At 38.2% G+C, this 20,111-nt stretch overlaps 1 protein-coding gene across 1 annotated transcript in view; it reads left to right on the forward strand.

Moving 5' to 3' along the window:
* Nucleotides 1-20,111, forward strand: part of Dnaaf6 (dynein axonemal assembly factor 6) — a 41,256-nt gene that overhangs the window by 10,151 nt on the left and 10,994 nt on the right. Inside the window, exons 3-5 of the mRNA XM_036175237.1 lie at nucleotides 906-978; nucleotides 4,068-4,173; nucleotides 8,968-9,064. Coding sequence (XP_036031130.1) covers nucleotides 906-978; nucleotides 4,068-4,173; nucleotides 8,968-9,064 — 276 coding nt within the window. The remainder of the gene's footprint in view (nucleotides 1-905; nucleotides 979-4,067; nucleotides 4,174-8,967; nucleotides 9,065-20,111) is intronic.

Raw genomic sequence — 20,111 nt, forward strand, 5'->3', positions numbered from 1 at the left:
GGGGATAGTTTAACATAATAGAGACCCAGGTGAGCTTTCTCAACAACATACAAGGACAGACGTTATTCTTCTCACCCAAACATGTCTCTGCAACTTTTGTACCTGTCTGAAGTCTTGGATTATGAGGGCAAGAACTAAAAAGGGGGAGTTAGAGGTGCTAGTGTCCCAGAATCCACGGAAATAAGGATATTTTGACTGCCAGTAATGGGTCGAAAACAGTGAAGACTGTTCTGCACACTAATAAAAATATAATAAAAACGACAGCAAAATAAGCATATGGCTGTATGACAAAAGATATGACAAAAGAAGTGGTTTGGCATTCATCTGACACTGTAAATTAGAAGCTGCTGCATTAGGAAGTGGGGAAAAGAGCAACATTTCATCCCCAAAGTAGAGAGAGATAAGAACAGTTATTAGGACTTTTAAATGGATCCTTTGATGTCTAAATTCTTAGCTTCTGTTTACTCTTATTTCAATAAAGTACTCCCATAAGTCTGTCTTTCATCTGACTATAACCAAACACTTCCCAAACCCTAAAGAGCCAATACTTTTCTACTAACACTTGGTTCTAACCTTCATAGAGATGAATGTGGCTCATTCCTCCTCTCCCAAGGGATATACGATTCACTGGGCTGGAACCAGGGATTTAGTTCGACCAAAAAAATCAATTTGGCCTCAGAGTCTATTAAAGCAAATACTTTTTCGAAAGGATGAGGAAAGCACATTGAAAATAATGGTTGGCATCTGTGTCTGTGTTGTGTAACAATAGTGAACGATTAAAGTGGAAGTGTTAATGAGGGTTGTTTCTTTTAGACAGACACCTTATCAGATTGAAATTATTAGTAGTGATATCTGTTATACAAGTAGTGGTTCCACAATAGTAGACTTCTTTCCTTCTACTCAAGGGACAACTCTCACCTGCTATTGGAGCCATGGGCCCTGGGAACATTGGACCACCCAAAGCCAAAGAGCCCAAAGGTGAGTTGTTTAATAAAGTAATATAGACAAATAGAATCAATATAGTATTGTCCTCAGCAAAGTCAGATTAATAAAAACTAATATTTAATAAGATGACGAACATGACATTGTAGTAGATACTTCAGATTGCTGTGAAAGGTGCATCTTAAGTGTTTTCACCACCAATGATGGGTATGTGAAGTACTACTACATATGTCTTGAGTTAGTCATTCCATCATTTATGCACACTTCAAAACATTGTTGCACATGACAACAAATTAATTTTTAATTTGTCAATTCAAAAAAAAGCATGTTATTTCTAAGAGATAAAGAGGTGAGTTGAGTTGGGCGGTGGTGATGCACACCTTTGGTCCCAGCACTCGGGAGGCGAAGGCAGGAGGATCTCTGTGAGTTCCAGACCAGTCTGGTCTACAGAGTGAGTTCCAGGACAGCGAGGGCTGTTACACAAAGAAATACTGTCTCAAAAACCAAACCAAAACAAAAAGAGGTGAGTTGAAGCAATCCTGCTGAACAACCATTTACATGCAAAATTGGCATTTTTGCTTCTGCTTCAGGTTAGTAGTTTTCCTTTTTTTTTTTTTGTTTTTTTTTTGTTTTTTTTTTTTTTTCGAGACAAGGTTTCTCTGTATAGCTTTGTGCCTTTCTTGGAACCCAGTCTGTAGCCCAGGCTGGCCTGGAACTCACAGAGATCTGCCTGTCTCTGCCTCCCGAGTGCTGAGATTAAAGGCATACGTCACCACTGCCTGGCCTAGTAGCTTTCTAATAAGGAAAGTTAATTTTCCTGGAACTGTCTACATTCCTTGGTGCATTTTCTAGATAAAAGACCGAGGCAATGATACATGGTTAGGCCTAATTTTAGGCCCGTTCCTCATCTTCTGTTACAACCATAGGAATATCAAGACCTGGGTTTTTCATTTTTCAGTCTTGTATAGTGTAGCAATTTCACAAAATCCATTTATTAAAACAAGTTCAATAAATACTTATTGGATATTTAAATATATCAAGAGTCGGTTCTGTACCAGGCAATATCATCTTTGTGACTACAAAGGAAATAAAACATCTGTTCTGGCAGAGCTCAAAGAGTTCTAAAGAAGAAAGCAAAACAAACAGCTATGTAATTTTATCTTACATCAAAACGTCTCTAAAAGGAAAGTTCATGGGGTTCCTAAAAAAAAAAAATCACTGGTGCAGGGGCTAGGATTGTAGTTCAGTGCTAGATACTAAGCTAACACCATAAACAAACAAACAAACAAATAAACCACAGTTCAAAAAAATAAGAAAGCCATTTTTGTGACTCCCAAGCATTTCTGTTTATACATTTTCACGGAATTGAATATTTTACAAATCTTTGAAAAATGTGGAAGTGTTAATTCTCTTGCAACAGAGGATGACCAGAAAGGTGAAGCACATTTTGCTCATCAAATTAACTGATTTAAAAGATAGTGTGTAGCAAAAAATGTTTAAAATAATGGATAAAATGCGGCCTGAGGCCTGAGGGTGGTTTTAAATTTTCAGTTATTATTACTGCGCACTCGAGAGGCTCTTTGCTCTACACCAGAGATATTCACTATATGACAGACTAGTACATAGCTGGATGGATTTCCATGTTGCCATATTTCTGATAATGTAGGTCTGATAATCTCAAAAATTAGAGGGCAATGAGTCATGTGCAAAATGTTATGTATAAGCTTGCACTTAAGCTTTGGAAAGCTCATGCTAGATAAAAGCAGATGATTTACAAAGAACTGTGGAATTGAAAACGTGACACTCAGGTGCATTTCTGGGAAAGCTTGAAAGGACCGAGAGGAATGTTTTGAGTGTAAGGTGGGTCTCAATTTGATGCACCAATGGAAAGAGCGCATGCTGGGCTTTTACATGCTTACTGGAGCCTATAGATTTTTAAACATTTAAAAATGGTACATAGAAACCCAAGCACCTGCTTGGCTCTGCATAAAGGACAAGTGACAGAGAGCTTCCTTAAAGTGTCCATGTGCAGTAGGAAAATACTGCATTAAAAAGTAATCATTCCAGCCATTGTTTTCTATAGCAGGAAATTTAAAAGGTCTTATTAATGAAATCAAACCTGAGGCCAGTTATTGGGGTGAATGCTGGAAGATCAGAGAAGCAGAACAAGCCACGGCTATCTCACCTTGCTAGTTCCTCAGGTGATCCTGTTTCCTCAGGCTGGAAGCTTCTGAGTCCTCCTCCACATGAATCTCAGCTGAACTGTGTTGCTCCAAAGCCTGAACGCTTAACCAACCAAATGCTTAACTAACTACATGCTTTACTCCTTAGTTCCTGGTCCTCACACCTTATATACCTTTCTCTTTCTGCCCCTACTCCCTGGGATTAAAGGTTGGGTTTCTGGGACTAAAGCCGCGGGTCACCATGCTTAGCTGTTTCTAAAGTGGCCTTGAACTCAGAGATCCACCTGGCTCTGCCTCCCAAGTGCTGGGATTAAAGGTGTGTACCACCACTGCCCAACTTCTGTTATGGTTTACTCTTCCCATTTTCTAGCCACCATTTTTGGCTTTGTTCGAGTGACTGTCTGTTCTCTGACCCAGATATGTTTATTTCGGGGGACACACAATATTTCAGGGAACACAATACCCACCACAGTTTTCCATTGCTTTAATTGACATGATTTTTAAAAATTGTGTAATGCATACATAGAAATTGTGTCAAAGAGCTTTTATAGTAAAACACAGTGCAAGACAATATAACTATCCAAATCAGATTGCTTATGCTTCATTTTTTTTTCTGTAAGTGAGAATTTTACACAAGAACCTATTTGTATTTCTGAAAAATATGTATACCACCAGCATAACTATACTGATTATCTCCAGGCCATTGAGTTGTAGATTATCATATTTTCTTCTTTTTGCTTATGTGTTTTTTCTACATTTATATTACATTCAGATAATGCATTGGCCTATAGTGATATTAAAGGTAATTTCTGATTTAGTTTATGGGGACCGAAAATGAGTTAGTGATTACAAATAAAAATGTTTTTTGATTAGTTGTTCCAAATGAGTATGAAGAACAATGAACAAGTAACAGCTTCAGTTATGTCTTCTCTTCCTTCACAGCCATCCCTAAATCCAGTGGTAGTGAAAGTGAGAACATCTGGAATCCAGAAGAGGTTCCAGAAGGAGCAGAACATGATGATATATGGGATGTTCGAGAAATCCCAGAGTAAGTCAAGTGACACCAGGAATGTGCTTAGATACTTGGGTTCAATGTACCATCTGATACTAATATACTTTTATAAAGTTCATGAAGTAACTTGTACCACATCAAAGATAAAACTACAGTGCTATACAAAGGGTACATACAATTGATTATTTTTCCTGTTCTAGAACAAAAACAAATAATGAAGTACAATGCTTTCCTATTAGTTATTTACCTAGCAATAGTGAAAAATATAGCCATTTCCATTATTAAATTTATATTCAATTTCAGTTTTTGTTTAATGTAGAACTACCAGTGAGAGAAAAATAGCCCATTAAATACAACAAAATTACAATACTGTGTTTGTGTGTCAAAGACCTACTTCTATTTGTTTTTGTTATTTTGTTTTTCAAGACAGGGTTTCTCTGTGTAGCTTTGTGCCTTTCCTGGAACTCACTCTGTGGACCAGGCTGGCCTCGAACTCACAGAGATCCGCTTGCCTCTGCCTCCCGAGTGCTGGGATTAAAGGTGTGTGCCACCACCGTCCGGCCAAAGACCTACTTTTAATTACTCAGTGTTCTGTAGTTTCAGTACAAGGTTATGTCCTTCCTCCAATTATCAATTATTATGCAGACTTATTTACTAGATATTTCAGGGCTATGCTCAGTGTTCATTATATTTTGCAACTGGGATTCAAGTTTTGCTTTACAACTGTTTTGTGCAAAATATTTTAATTGTGATAAAAATTCACTCTTTTAAGGAATGGTTAAATAGACTTTTAAATACTTATATACGTTTGTATCTTAAAATCTTGAGTATTTAAAATACCTAGAAATATAAAACAAGTATTTCTGAAATATAATGTACTTTGTTAGTTTTAGGCTTTTGTTTTGTTTTGTTTTAGAATGAGTCAGGCTCTACTGCTTAAGCTGGCCTCGAACTTAGGATCTTTCCTCCACCTTCAAGTCTGGCCTACTTTATTCTGAAAGACTTTTATGGCAAGTGATCTGACAATATTTTTAAGCCTGACTACAAAACTGTCTGGTATATATTCTTTAACTATGCTTGTATGCTTTGAAAATAAAAGCAATGGTAGATCGCAGATAATTAACTGAAGGGAAGGATACAGATTTCTAATAAGTAATGTCAAAGACCTGTAAACTGTATTTTTTAAAAAAAAATCAAAGGTTTAAAACATTTATATGACTTCTGTTTTCAAGGTCCATGTCCTAGTTAGGATTACTATTGTTGTGAGGAAACAAACACCATGACCAAAGCAACTTGTAGGGGAAAGGCTTTATTTGGCTCACACTTATTTCCACATTGCTGTTCTTCACTAAAGGAAGTCAGGATAAGATTCACACCGGACAGGAACCTGGAGTCAGGAACTAGTGCAGAGGCCATAGAAGCCTTGCTCTGCATGGCTTGCTCAGCCTGCTTTCTTAGCACCCAAGATCAACAGCCTAGGGCGGCACCACCCACAATGGGCTGGAACCCCCCACCCCATTACTAATTAAGGAAATGTCCTACAAGCCTGCCTATGGCCTGATCTTCTGGAGACATTTCCTGAACTGTGGCCCTTTCCTCTCTAGTGACTCTAGCTTGTGTTAAATTGACATTCATTAGCCAAGCCTGTGTAAGATACATCTCTAGTCAGTCTTTAAAACCTGCTTATAATGGCATCTTAAAATGTACAGATAATCTCAACATCTTACATCATAAATATTTGGCAGAATTATCTGTCTCTGTGTTTTCAGTTTAAAATAAAAATAAAATAGTTTAGGTGCAATACATGTTAAATGATTTACATACTTACTACAAAGGTAAACATGTGGCCAGGCGGTGGTGGCACACGCCTTTAATCCCAGCGCTCAGGAGGCAGAGGCTGGTGGATCTCTGTGAGTTCGAGGCTAGCCTGGTCTACAAAGTGAGTTCCAGGAAAGGCTCAAAGCTATACAGAGAAACCCTGTCTCAAAGAAACACCCCCCCCCAAAAAAAAGAAAAAGAAACAGAAAAAAGAAAAAAAAAACCAAAAAGGTAAACATGTGCCTCAAAAGGAATAAAGTAAAAAAATTTTGAACTTTTTATCCTGCTTTGGGTACTTCATTTAAAAAAATCTAGTTTTTCAATTGACATATGTTTATTTTAAACCTTGCAAAAGAAACTCCATATTGGGGTCCCTATATTTTAAATCCAATTTTTTTACTTGAAAATAGATTTTTTTTTCATATAATATATCCTGATTACAGTTTCCCTTATTACTCTACTTCCTCTGTACTTTTCCTACCATCGGGACCCACCCTCTTTCTGTCTCCCATTAAAAACCAAACAAGCTTCTAAAGGATAATAATAAAATGATATATAATAAGATTTAAAAAAAAAAAAGCCAGGCATTGGTGGCGCACGCCTTTAATCCCAGCACTCGGGAGGCAAAGGCAGGTGGATCTCTGTGAGTTTGAGGCCAGCCTGGTCTACAGAGTGAGTTCCAGGACAGGCGCAAAAGCTACACAGAGAAACCCGAAACTCGGGGAAAAAAAAAAGATTTAAAAAAACCCAAATACATTGTAATAGTACAAAACAAACAGAAAGAAAAGAACCCAAAAAAGGGTACATGAAACATGTATCGACTCAGAGACCCACTTGTTGGCACACATAGGAATCCTATAAAACACAAAGCTGGGAGCCATATCATATATACAAAGGATCTGTAGGGTAAAAATGAGAAAAAAAAAGTTAAAAATAAAAAAGATAAAATGAAAAGAAAAGAAAAGGCCCTGCTATGACATTTTGAGACAAAGAACCTACATAGATGCCATTGAAGTTTGTTTTGTGTTGGGCAGGTGGCACATTTCTATGTCTAAAGAATGACCAACCCTCAAGTTGTATGACCACTATGTATCTATATGAAAGTCATTCATTTGTCATAGTATAGAATGAAAGCCTCACCCATATGCAGCCACTCTGAAACTAGAGTAAATGTCCACTTTTCACCTAGACATCTGAAGTTCTCCAGAGATCATCTGCCAAGGCTCAAAGTGAATAACAGCTCCAGTCACGACATGAACAAAACTGCTTTATAAGAGTTTTTGTCTTGGTTTTTTTTGCCTTATGGAAATTCACTTCAAAAATGTCCTAATGGGTAAAGAGGACAATGGATAACGAACACGAAGTTCACAAAAGAAGAGTTGCAGCCACCAAATGGAAAGTAACAAGGACCTAAGCTGAGTCATTGGCTTGATGGAAGGATTACAAGGGTCATTACTTCACGGAGTTTGAAGGAATATTTAGTAATCGACAACATATGGAGGATGGGAGGAAAACATCAAGGAGGATGCTGAATTTATTATTTAGGATTAGAGATGGGGAAGACACAGTTTTGTGTTGGATACATAAACTCTGAGGTGCCTTGGGGACCTCAAGGTAAACCTAGATAGTATGAGGTAGGGAAATGGTTTCCTTTGCTTAGGATAAGTGCAGAAACTTGAAGAATTTCCTCTGGGAAGTCATGCACATGCAGTTCAGCTCCTTCTGTTTTGTTTTAATCTGAATTCACCTTAAGAAATACTTGGCAAACACTACAGCTTATTAAGAGAAAGGTATTTTACATCAGCAGCTTCCTATTGGTAGTCCCGTGCAAACTCAGAGATATTTCTTGCTCATTCTTGTTCTTTCTTATTTCCAAGTTGTCAGAAAGTCAAGTCTTTTAGCCTTCTAATCTGCAGTTGGGCTATTTCTCCATGTAGAATTAAAGTTAAAAATTCATTTATAAATCTGAAAGTGTGGGTCCTTGGTAGAACACTTTGCAGCATGTGTGTATGATGCCCTCGTTTAGATTCCAAACACTGAAAGAAAAAGAAAGTGGGAGAGGAGACAGGAAGAGGAGGAGGAGGAGGAGGAGGAGGAGGAGGAGGAGGAGGAGGAGGGAAGAGAAAAGGAGAGGAAAGGGAAGAAGGATGAAAAAGGAAAAAAAAACGTGTAAATCATTGTTTTGTTCTGTCGGAACAGATAGAATACCTCAAAGGAAATACTTGTGAAGTGTATGTGTGTGTGTGTGTGTGTGTGTGTGTGTGTGTGTGTGAGAGAGAGAGAGAGAGAGAGAGAGAGAGAGAGAGAGAGAGAGAGAGAGAGAGAATGAGATCAGGAAAACCTTTCATGTATTAGGAGTCCCATTGGACTTGAATCAAAACCCCATAGTCCAGCTGTGACAACTATACCACCACCGTGTTTCTGCTCTAGAACTTTAGAAGCACAAGCGATCATTGAGATAGGTCATTCACACCTGTGTCTCCTATAAATCATACAAATGTAGGAGCCAAGATACTGTGCGTTTGTAATTTCACCAAGGTCACACAGTTAATGACAGACAATACTATATCTAGATTCTCTTTACTTTGTAGTTTACAGTCAGCAAAGGATTTTTTGATCTATCCATCAATCCCATGGGTATGGGTTCAGTATTTTTCTGAGCCATTGCATTCAAGGAATGGTTCTTTTTTACTTGTAATTTTATTGGGCCTATACTAGAAGTTCCTGCCACCCACTTATTTGGCATATATCTGAAACAGGTAAGCTTTATTTTAGACAACAGTATGTCCAAAATCTCAGTCTGCCCCTCAGTGTTTAAGCTTTGAGTGCATTTCTAGACTTCTGTTTCTTTGTGTTCTAGTACATATTTGAAAAATAGTGAGCGCTTTATCTATTTTAGTCCTTTCTTTTTCGTGTGTGCTAACATAACCTCAAAAAGTCTCTAGTATCCATTGTGTGTTGTGACACGAAATGACTCTTTCACCTGAGAATTGTTATTGGTATTTTTTTCAGTTATGAGATTGTATTCCAACAAACAGTGGGAACTGAGGACATATACCTTGGATTATCAGGAAAGGATCCCTCAACAGCATGCTGTCAGGAGCTGGTGGTAAGCCTTACCTCTTCTTCCTCATTTTGCATATGAGCATCATAGATAACTAACTGCTATTTTCACAGGATTGTAAACAAATATATAAACTACAAATGGTGGCTGCTATGTTTAAGGTGCCAGGGGATTGATGAGATCATTTAAATTGGATCACATCCAAAAATCACCTAAGCTTATATATGTTAGACAAAATGTACAAATAAACATGATAAATTCATATGACCCAATACACTATTTCTAGTCCTATTAACACTAGGTAATATCATACTGAATATTCTTCCATTCTCGTGCTGTGTGCTTATCTGACTGGTTATTACCTTCTGATGAGCTGACAGGCCAAATGGGATAAAATATTTCCTTCCCTGAATCTGTCATATTTGTTATTTCTTCTCTATTCTTGGGATGACTCAGCCTGTAATGGGGAAATTCAAAAAGTATTTTCTTCTGGATTTTCAGATCTGACTTTTACTGCTAAAAATAATTGTAAAATGTTGGTTAGTTCCCTCGCTTAAATGACGCCACAGCACATCGGGGACATGTCACCATTTCTAACAACAATAGCAATGCCAATAATATGAACGATAGCACTTAAGTGTTGCTTATTCCATCCTCATAATGATCTTGTTGAAAAGTCTGAGTCAACCTTAGAATGTGAAATGCAGCTCACTTTGACAACATGTACAAGTAATTGGTGTTAGAATGTTATTTTTTTAGATCAGGGGCTATTCTTTTTTTAAATCCTTCTCCTTCTCTTACATTTTCGAGTGTTGAGGTATCCACAGGAGATGCTTAATATCTTTTCTCAAGAAAATGATAAATGGACTCTCCTTCTGGCACTAGTTTCAAGTTTTCTCTTATTAACAAAATCTAAGACATTCAATTGAATCAAGTAACATAATGGGAATAGTGACTTTAAGTACCTCGGGAGATTTTTCAAACTCTAATGAGTTAAGATTTCAAGTGATCTTGAAGTAATTAGCTCCCAGGGTCTTACCAGTAATATTCAAATTTCTCTCCCTTAAATTACTGTAAAATTATGTTTTTGATGTCTAGTGTTGGTGATTGCTCTAAGCTCTGGAGAAATTCTAGGCTCTAAATAAATAAAACTGTTGCAAGTCTATCCATTTTTCTTATGCAAATTGCTATTAGTTTTAATATTAAAGCTATCCTGAATAAAGGATCTTGGAAACTAAATTGCATCTTGTAACAGGAATATACAGTTTATCTCAAACCAAATAAGAATATATAGAGAATATTTGCACTTGCCCTCTAATGAATTCATAATCAACTAGGGAAAAAAACCTAATAAAGATAAATTGTTTTTATTATTAGCAATTAAACTCAATGTAGGCAATTGTAAGTCTAACAATTTTCAGGTCTGGATGAGGCATGGATACCAATGAAGAACAATCAAGTAAAACATTGTTAGTGCCACGGCACTCCCCTGCGCCCCCCCACCCGTGTGTGTGTGTGTGTGTGTGTGTGTGTGTGTGTGTGTGTGTGTGTGTCTGTGTCTGTGTCTGTCTGTCTGTCTGTGTGTAGGCTAGAGGACAATTTTAGGTGTCAATCTCATCTCAGGAACACCATCCATCTCTTTTGAGACAGGTCTTTTTTTGGGGGGGGCCTGGATTTTACCAACTAGGCTAGACTGGCTGGTCAGACAGCCTCAGGGATCCTCCTGTCTCAACCTCCTCAGCCCTGGAATTACAAGCATGTGCCACCATGCTTGGCATTTTTATATAGGTTCTGGGGACTCAAATTCATCTCCTGGTACTTACAAGGCAAGTGAGCCATACTACAGCCCCACCCTTTGCTACTTCTATACTGGTCTTTTTTTTCCTGCTTTCCTTTCTTTTCATCTTTAGTCTTCATCTTTAAATTCTTTTTCTTCTTTTTTATTGTATTTTTTATTTTATAATTTAATTTAATTTTACATATCAGCCACGGTTTCCCCTGTCCTTCCTCCTTCCACCCCCCACCCTCTCCCCAACTCAATCCCCCATTCCTACTCTGGTGATCGGATCACCGAACACCCTAACTGTCGTGCTAGAACTCTCATCCAATGACTGATGGAAGTGGATGCAGAGATCCTCAGCCAGGTCCCAGGTGGAGCTCCAGGTGTCCAACTGTCGAGAAAGAGGAGGGAGAGACCATGATTGGAAAAAGCACAGGGGCAAATAGCCAAACTAGTGGAAACACATGAACTAAGAATCTTTAAATTCTTAAATGAATTCTACCACATGTCAAACACTGTCCTAAGTACTAACATACAAAGAGAATTCAGAAATAGTCAATTGTTTTCAGGAAATTTCCAGTAAACGTGATAGATGTCTAAAAAAGAATCCCTGAAGTTCTGTGTGGTCAGTACATATGTGGAGGCATGTAACAGGTACAGAATGATAGAAAGCAGAAAAAGATCAGGTAATTACATTTGGATAAATAGGATTTCTACAGTGTACAACATGCAAAGAAAGGCCTGCTAAGCCAAGATAAGAGTATATGGAAAGGGGTAAAAGCATGGCATACTTGAGTAAATGGTGACTATAATAAGAATCAAGAAAAGTGTGGGCAATCAAATACTAATAAACTAATAAACAAAGACTCTCAAAACAGAATTTTTTAAAAGCCCTGACTTGGGTTGGAAGTGTTTAGGTTAGAAATAATAATAGAAATAGAAATATACAGGAGGTCATGGGGTTGATTCCCTGCACAGTAAATAATAAACTCCCAAACTTTAGCTTGAATTTTTTTTTTCTGTGAGTAAATGAATGGTGGCATCCATTCTCATTGCTTAACTTGACTAGTAAGATTCAGAGTAAAGAGATTGCTGACCCCATCTGTGCTGGTTAGTTTTTTTTTTTTTTTTTTTTTTTGTCAACTTGGCACAAGCCAGGTTCATCTGGGAAAAAGGAACCTCAGTTAGGAAAATGCCTCCATCAGATTGGCCAGTAGACAAGGTAGTGTGTGCATTTTCTTCGTTGATGATTGATGTGGGAGGGCCCAGTCCACTGTGGGTTTTGCCACCCCTGGGAAGGTGGTCGGAGGCTGTAAAAAGAGTGGCCTAGGAAAAGCAAGCCAGCACACAGCACCCCTCCAAGATCTCTGCATCCATGTTCTAGTTCTGACTTCCCTCAGTGATAAATCTGACATGAGAGTTGTAGGCTGAAATAAAACCTTTCCTTCCTGAGTTGCTTTTGGTTATGGTGTCCATCACAGCAATAGTAAGCCAACTAAGATAAATATTTCTGTCTCAATTAAGCACTTACTTTTCTATTGATAACATGGTGTTTTTTTGTATCTAAGACGTCTTCACATTATAAATATGTTATTCATTTGATTAAAATGCTTTAAAGGAAAGATAGTTACATCAAAAAGATAATTATACACATCAATTGTGTGATGCAGTTCAGTATCAGAAATACTAAAGCATGGATAAAATTGAACCTCAACATTGGCTAACTATTTTAAGTGGGTTTTGGACTTGGTTGATATGTAATAATCCAGTCCAGAGACTTAAATTTTTTTTATCATTTGTCCTTTTCTTCTAACCCCAAACCTAAAGAGTGTCATTATTCAAATTCTGATGGCCTGTTATTATACGCTGCCACTTACTCCTGTATGTGTGACTACCCAGTCTCCCTTGTCTTAATCTATAGTGAAGTGTTTTTGAGCTGGAGCTTTAGCTAAGTCTGCAGTCACAGACTTGTTTTGCTTTGGTTTTAGCTGTCAAGTATTTTTTTTTTCAAATAGACTTTTATGAGAAATCTCAACATATAAAAGTACCATTTTCTTGATGGAAAAAGGTACCATCACCCATTAAGTATCTAATAACAATGATAGGGGCTCCTTGGAACTTTGAAGAACATTGATCTAGTCTCTCCTCTTTATATTATTATATTAAGTTTGAGCCTATAAGGTATCAAATACGCCTAATGAATTAATGAATGATAAGAGAGCTAGAGTTTCTTCTTCATGGATGACATAGATGTTTTCTTAGTTACTTCTCTATTGGTATGACTAAACACCATGACCAAGATAACTTACAAAAGAAATCATTTTATTGTGGGCTTGCTTACAGTTTCTGAGGGTTAGTCCGTGATGTGGAGTGTGGTGGCAAGCAGACAGACATGGCTCTGGAGCAGTAGCTGAGAGCTCACATCTAATCTGAAAGTTGCATACAGGGAGAGACTGGGCCTACCCCCAATGATACAAATCTTCCAACAAGGCAACACCTCCCATGCTTCCTAAACAGTCCACCAACTGGGAACCAGACATTCAAATGTAGGGGCCATTCTCATTCAGACACCACAGATGTGCTTCTGTATATCTCATGGGTACAAGGTTCCTACTTGGTTTGATTTTCGTGTCCTTTTCATTCTTTGTATTTTCCATCCTCCCCCCCCTAGGTCTCCACTCTATGAATTTTCTGTAAATATCTCTGACTATACTGTCTTAGAATACTTGCATATCATTGTTTGCTATAAATTTTTAATTCAACAAATACTTAAAGAGAACTTAGTATGTGCCAGATGCTATAGATGGACCATACAGTGAATAAATAATGTTGAACAAAGTAAACAAATTTCTCCTTCTCCCTTACTGACCATACCAAGCAGTCCCTAAGCACTGGTGCAGTGGGAGCTGCTAGGCAGCGTGAACAGATTTTCACAGATTCATCAATAGGAAAACAATGGCCGTCAAAGAAGGAGATTATTACTTACACAGACAGTACTAACAAGATCACTATTCAATCAGCTCCTCAAATCCTTTGCTTAAAGGATAATATAAAACTAAAAGGGTCCAGATGGCAGGTAACCTGAGCAGTAGGGTAGACTGTTGCTGTGGGATCAAATCTGCACTACAGTGAGCTACTTTATAACATGCATCTGCACTTAGGGTAAGTGAAATGGCAAATTCTGTGCTTTTCTGGAACTAAGAAGTAGTGTGAGACACTGCCTCATGGCAACCTCCTACAAGATTGAGGGCCCCTTACAAGTTAGAGCGACAGATACGAAATAGCAGTGAGGCAATCGCTCAAAGGTTACTTATCTTCCCACATTCCCAGAGGATCATACTATATTCTGCCAAGACCCAGGTCACACTATAGTCTAACCTTGCTTATATGGCCTATGTGAATATTGCAGGGTCACTAGAGTAGCATAATAGGGATATTTTCTGACTTAATAATAGGAATAATAGCAAATGGTCAATATAATGTTGATTTTGTGCTAGGCATTTCTGTAGAAGCAACAATTGTTAATGACCACACTAACCCTGACATAGATGTTATTATTACTCCCATTTTAGAGATGAGGGGATGGAAGCACAAGCAATTAAGTGGTTTAATAACATACTTGTAAAATCGGGCAGAACTAAGGTTGTTGGAATCTGATAGAGGTATGTGCAGAATGGAATGAGTACAAAGAAAGGAAAATCCAAGTCATGTCACAATGGAGGTGGCATTTGACCCGAACATTTGAAAGACAGATGGTATTTTGTCAGGTAGCAAATATGAAATGCTTTCTAAGCAAAGTGATCAGTATGAATAAAGTCATAACACTGTGAAAGCGTATGGTGGGGTTTTTCTTTCTTTTTTATTTTTGAGATTATAAAATAATTACGTTTCTCCTTTCCCTTTCCTCCCTCCAAACCCTCTCATATATCCATCCTTACTCTCTTTCAAATGCATGGCCTCATTTTTCACTGATTGTTATTATATGCATATGTGTTTTGAGAACTCTTTGTGAAGCTCTTAAAGCCTCAGAATCCATGTAGACATGTAAAAAATAAGACTGAAAAGGCCGGGTGGTGGTGGTGGCGGCAGCAGCGGCAGTGGTGCACACATTTAATCTCAGCACTCAGGAGGCAGAGCCACGCGGACCTCTGTGAGTTCGAGGCCAGCCTGGTCTACAGAGTGAGTTCCAGGAAAGGCACAAAGCTACACAGAGAAACCGTGTCTCGAAAAACCAAAAAGAAAAAGAAAAAAAAAAAAAAGACAGAATAAGTGAAGCAGGGCTAGATGTGAAATCCCTTGAATGTCCCACTATGTACTATGGCTGAATATTGTACCCCTGAAATTCATATATGGAGACCCTAAATCTTCAGCATGATAAAATTTGAGGATGAGGCCTTTAGGAAATAAGTTCAGGCCGTATCATGTGAAGCCCTTATGATGAGCTGAGAGATCTTGTAAGAAGAGACACCAGAGAGTTTGCTCCTGTACATCAGGAATAAGGTCCTCACTATAATCAATACCACTCTCACACTAATTTCTGACTTCCAGGCTTCAGAGCTGTGAGAAAATAAAACTATCTTTCTACTGTTTAAGTTACCAAGTAATATGGTATTTTGCCATGAAAGGTAAAAGAAAATAAGAGACTGTCAGATTTTAGTTTTCCTGTCTGGCATTATAGTTGGTAATTATTTTCAAGGGCTTGAGTGAAATGGTAGAGTATGAATTTCAGGACTACTCCAGAGACAGTATGAGATACAAAGATGCTGATAGAGGAAGAACACCCATCAGAGAGACGAGGTGAGAAAGAATGGGCACTTGCCTAGCCCCTGAGAGTAGGACTGACAGGGACACTGTGGTTGACAAGTGAGGAGTATAGGAGAAGAAAAGAAGAATGGGTGTCTGGAAGCAAATTCCCATTTCACTCATCTCCATATTTAATGTCCAAAACTGCTAAGTATTCATGGTTTTAAGAGAGGGAAAAAGCAGACTGCAGGTAGTTTAATATTCCTTTAAACTATAATTGATGCATAATTCTTTTGCACTCATACTTTGAAGGATCTATATTTTTATCTATCTTTTTGTTTTGTTTTATTTTTCATGGAGTCTTCTTCCCATCCTTGAACCTCCCTGAGAACAGGGAGGGATCCGGGGATGGTCTAGAAGGCAGTCAGCATCTGGCAGATAGAACCAGGAATCACATGTTTATCACATGTATTTATTTCAAAAAGCTGTCAATCATTCTAATCAGTTCCCTGAGAATTTACTTGTTTCTTGAATAGTGTGCTTCTTGAATCCTGATTTGTATCTTAAGGTTAAAACAGTCATATTCATTTACTTCTAGTAAATAAATAGATTTAGCTACTTAGTAAAGAAGTTGATTATCTTTTTCCATTTAAAATTCTAGAGGACAGATACCTATTTTGTCTTGTTTTAGCTTCCTGATTATGCTGACCTTGTTTGATTGGTTACATATCAAGCCATGTGTCAGGGAGGATATTCGAGCTGTAATAGGATTCCTTATTATCAGCTTGAGGCAGTACAGTGAACCTTCAATTAAATTTCTGATAGCTCTCTCAGTAACACAAATACATTTATAGTTAATATTATAACAGTTTATAATGATTGTGGTGGTGGGAGAGGATAACAAATATATTCTTAAAAGTTAATGTATTATATAATTGTATTGACTTAATATATTTCTGATTATGAAAGTAATATATATTTATAATGTTAAAAATATCAATATTAGTGTAAAAATAAAAGCCTTTCATAGTGAGATACATAATAACTGCAATTACATAGTAATAGATCATCAATAATTTTACATTTCAATGATGCCATTTTGATGTGGTTTCATCAAATGATCAAAATCACATGGTCCATAATTATTGAGCCAGAACTGGCGGAAACATTTGATTACAGACAGTTTATAACTGAAAAAACACCAACACTTAAGGGAAGGATGAACAAAGGAAGACACATAGATTATAAGCAATTTTATTGTAAAGAATAGAATGGTTATTTCCCAGAGGTGGGAGAGAGTGGAGAGGGGAGAAAAATGGGAAAAGGTTGGTTAGTGGGCAGTAAATTATAGTTATACAGGAGCAAGAAATTCTGGGATATTATTGCACAGCAGGGTGACTCCAGGCAATAATTATGCTGTACATTTCAGAAGGCTACAAGAAAGGAGGTTCATTGTTTATTGTTTTCACAATAAAAAAAAAAGGATGCGTGTTGGGTGAGAAAGGTAGGCTTAATTTGATTAAAACATCACATTGTATAAATGTATCAAAACATCATGTTGTACCTCATTAATATGAGTAATTTCTAAATATACGTGTGAGTGATTTGTATGTGTGTGCTGTGCATATGATGGGTGAGGTGATGTGGGATCCACAGTACCCATGTGGAGATCAGAGGACAACGTTGGGTGTTGGTCTGTACCTTCCACTTTGTTTGAGACAGGAGTCTAGGTTGTTTGCTCCTGCCTGTTCTCTTGAGCATGTCTCCCATCTTGAGGTAGGAGCATTGTGATTACAGACATACAGAACTACTGCATGGGTTCTAGGGACTGGAACTCAGGTATAGTAGGAATCTTAAAGGTACTTGTTAATGAAATCAAACCTGAGGCAGGTTATTGGGGTGAATGCTGGAAGATCAGAGAAGCAGAACAAGCCACAGTTTCCTCACCTCACCAGTTCCTCAGCTGGTCTTGTTTCCTCAGACTGCAAGCTTCTGTATCCTCATCCCAATGGCTCTCATCTGAACTGTGCTCGAAAGCCTGAATGCTTAACCAGCTGAATGCTTAACTAACTACATGCTTTACTCCTTTAGTTCCTGATCCTCACGCCTTATATACCTTTCTCTTTCTGTCCCCACTCCCTGGGATTAAAGGCATGGGTCACCATGCTTAGCTGTTTTCTAAAGTGGCCTTGAACTCAGAGATCCATCTAGCTCTGCCTCCCAAGTGCTGGGATTAAAGGTGTTCACCACCACCGCCCAACTTCTGTTATGGCTTACTCTTCCCATTTTCTAGCCACCATTTTTGGCTTTGTTCTAGTGGCTGTCTGTTGTCTGCCCCCAGATATGTTTATTTCAGGAAACACACAATATTTCAGGGAACACAATACCCACCACACTTAGGTTCACACCAAGCCCTTTGCCCACCAAGCCATTTCCTCAGCCCAATTTGTACATTTTTATATGTAAGTTAAGATAACTTAAAAGAAATAAAGAAGGATTAAAACAGATACTCAGAGTTGCGAGGATCAACATTAGACTTGTCAGGTAAGAAGTGGTCAGCCAAACCAAACCAAAATAAAAAGCTCACAAAAACAAAAACAAATAGTGTTAGCCAACTACTTCTTGACAGGCAACCTGCCTTGTAGTGTGGTTGATATACTAAATGACTATTAGAGAAAACTGATTTTCCCTTTGCCAGCAGGTACCGATTACAAATAGTCTCCTGGTTAAAGGTGGGATTTTGTGTCGCTTCCCCTTTTCCATGCTGAGATGTTGTATGTTTTGAGGCTGGGCAAGCCTTGTGTGTGCTGTTACAGTCTGAGTTCATACATGTACTGCCTCTGTTGGGCTGTTACAGTCTCTGTGAATTCATACATGTATCTCCTCTGTTGTCCTGTTTGCTGTTATATTCTCTGTGAGTTCATACGTGTATCTTCTCTGGTGTGCTGTTACATTTCTGAGTTCATACGTGTATTGCCTCTGCTCTACTGTTACAGTCTCTGTGAATTCATACGTGTTTGCCTCTGTCATGTCTGGAAGATACTGTTGCCTTGGAGTCATCCACCACCTCTGGCTCTTACATTCTTTCCGCCTCCTCTTTCACTTAGATCCCTGGGCTTTAGTGCTCCAGAATACCTCAGTCTCTGCCACAGCATGGTCCAGTTGTGGGTCTCTGTGTTAATTCTTATCTACTGCAAGAGGAAGCTTCTCTGATGGGGGTTGAGCAATTCCCTGATCTATGGGTATGTCATTAGGAGTCATTGCTATGTTCCTTCAGCAGAACAACAGTAGTAGGTCTTCCCCTAGGGGCCCATAACCTAGTCTCAGGTATTTGTAAGAGTTTTGTTGTTCGTTTTGATTTTTGCTTTTGGGGTTTTGTTTTTCACGCCCATGAAGTTGGGTAGGTAGGGAGGTGGTGAGGATCTGGGAGGATTTGGGATAGGGAAAAGAATATGATCATAATATACTGTATGGAAAATTTAATAAAAATAAAGAAGTGGCCAGCCCTCCTGAACATATATACATATGAGCAACTGTACAGTGTTCACAGACATACACATAGAAATGTATACATGGTGTGTGTGTGTGTGTGTGTGTGTGTGTGTGTGTGTGTGTGTGTTTGTAACAATAATAGCTAAAGAAGAAGAGCTCATGAATTTGAGAGGGAGTGGGAGATACAGGAAGAACTGGAGATGGAGAGGATGGGGTAGAAATTATGTAAATATAAGACTCATGTATGAGTCTCAAAAATAAAATAAGTGTGAGAAAAACTAAAAAGAACTGTTTGTTGGTCTTTGGAAGACAGCGGCTTCAGTGTCATGGATAATGGCAGACTGAGCAGGTCTGAGAAAGAAAGGAAGACAAGACATCAAAATAAATACTATTCTTTATGGCAGTTTAGTAGAGAAGGGGGAGGGGAGATGGAAGAATACATGGGATTTGAAGAACATTGTAGAATAGGAGAGTTTCAAGTATGCTTTTAAGCTGATGACAAATATCTGTTCTTTTATTGACACATTTCTTTACAATTGTGTGTCACTGGATCTAATGAAAAAACATTCAAATGTAGTCCTACTTTAAGACATTAAGGGATGCCTAGGAAAGAATAGATGCATTTTCACTTACTATCACAAGATATTATCATTTCGTACTCAGGGGCCAGGGATCATTAGCTCCTGCCTTAAGAGGGTCAATCTTGAGTGTGTAGCTACAGCTCAGATGTGTAGTACTTGCTGAGAACATGACTGGTCCCGAGTTCCCTCCTTAGCAACCACTGAAGGACAATCTTGAAAACTAAAGCATGTCCCTATACAAACATGCCCAAATAGCTTCCCTCTACTTTCAAGGCCCTGATTAGAAAGGAACAGTTTGTCTGACTGTGGCCGTGCATGCCTGTAATTCCAGCACTCAGGAGACAGAGACAGAAGGCTCACCAACAAGTCTGAGGCCTGCCTGATCTGCATACTGATAAAACTCTGTCTCAGGGGAAAAAAAGGCAATGGAAGACAGTTTGGACATATAAGGAAACAACTCGGCAGAATTCCACTCTGTTGACTTTTTCCTCTTTGA

The sequence above is a fragment of the Onychomys torridus genome, chromosome X, assembly GCF_903995425.1.
Source record: "Onychomys torridus chromosome X, mOncTor1.1, whole genome shotgun sequence".
NCBI classification, from domain to species: Eukaryota; Metazoa; Chordata; class Mammalia; order Rodentia; family Cricetidae; genus Onychomys; species Onychomys torridus.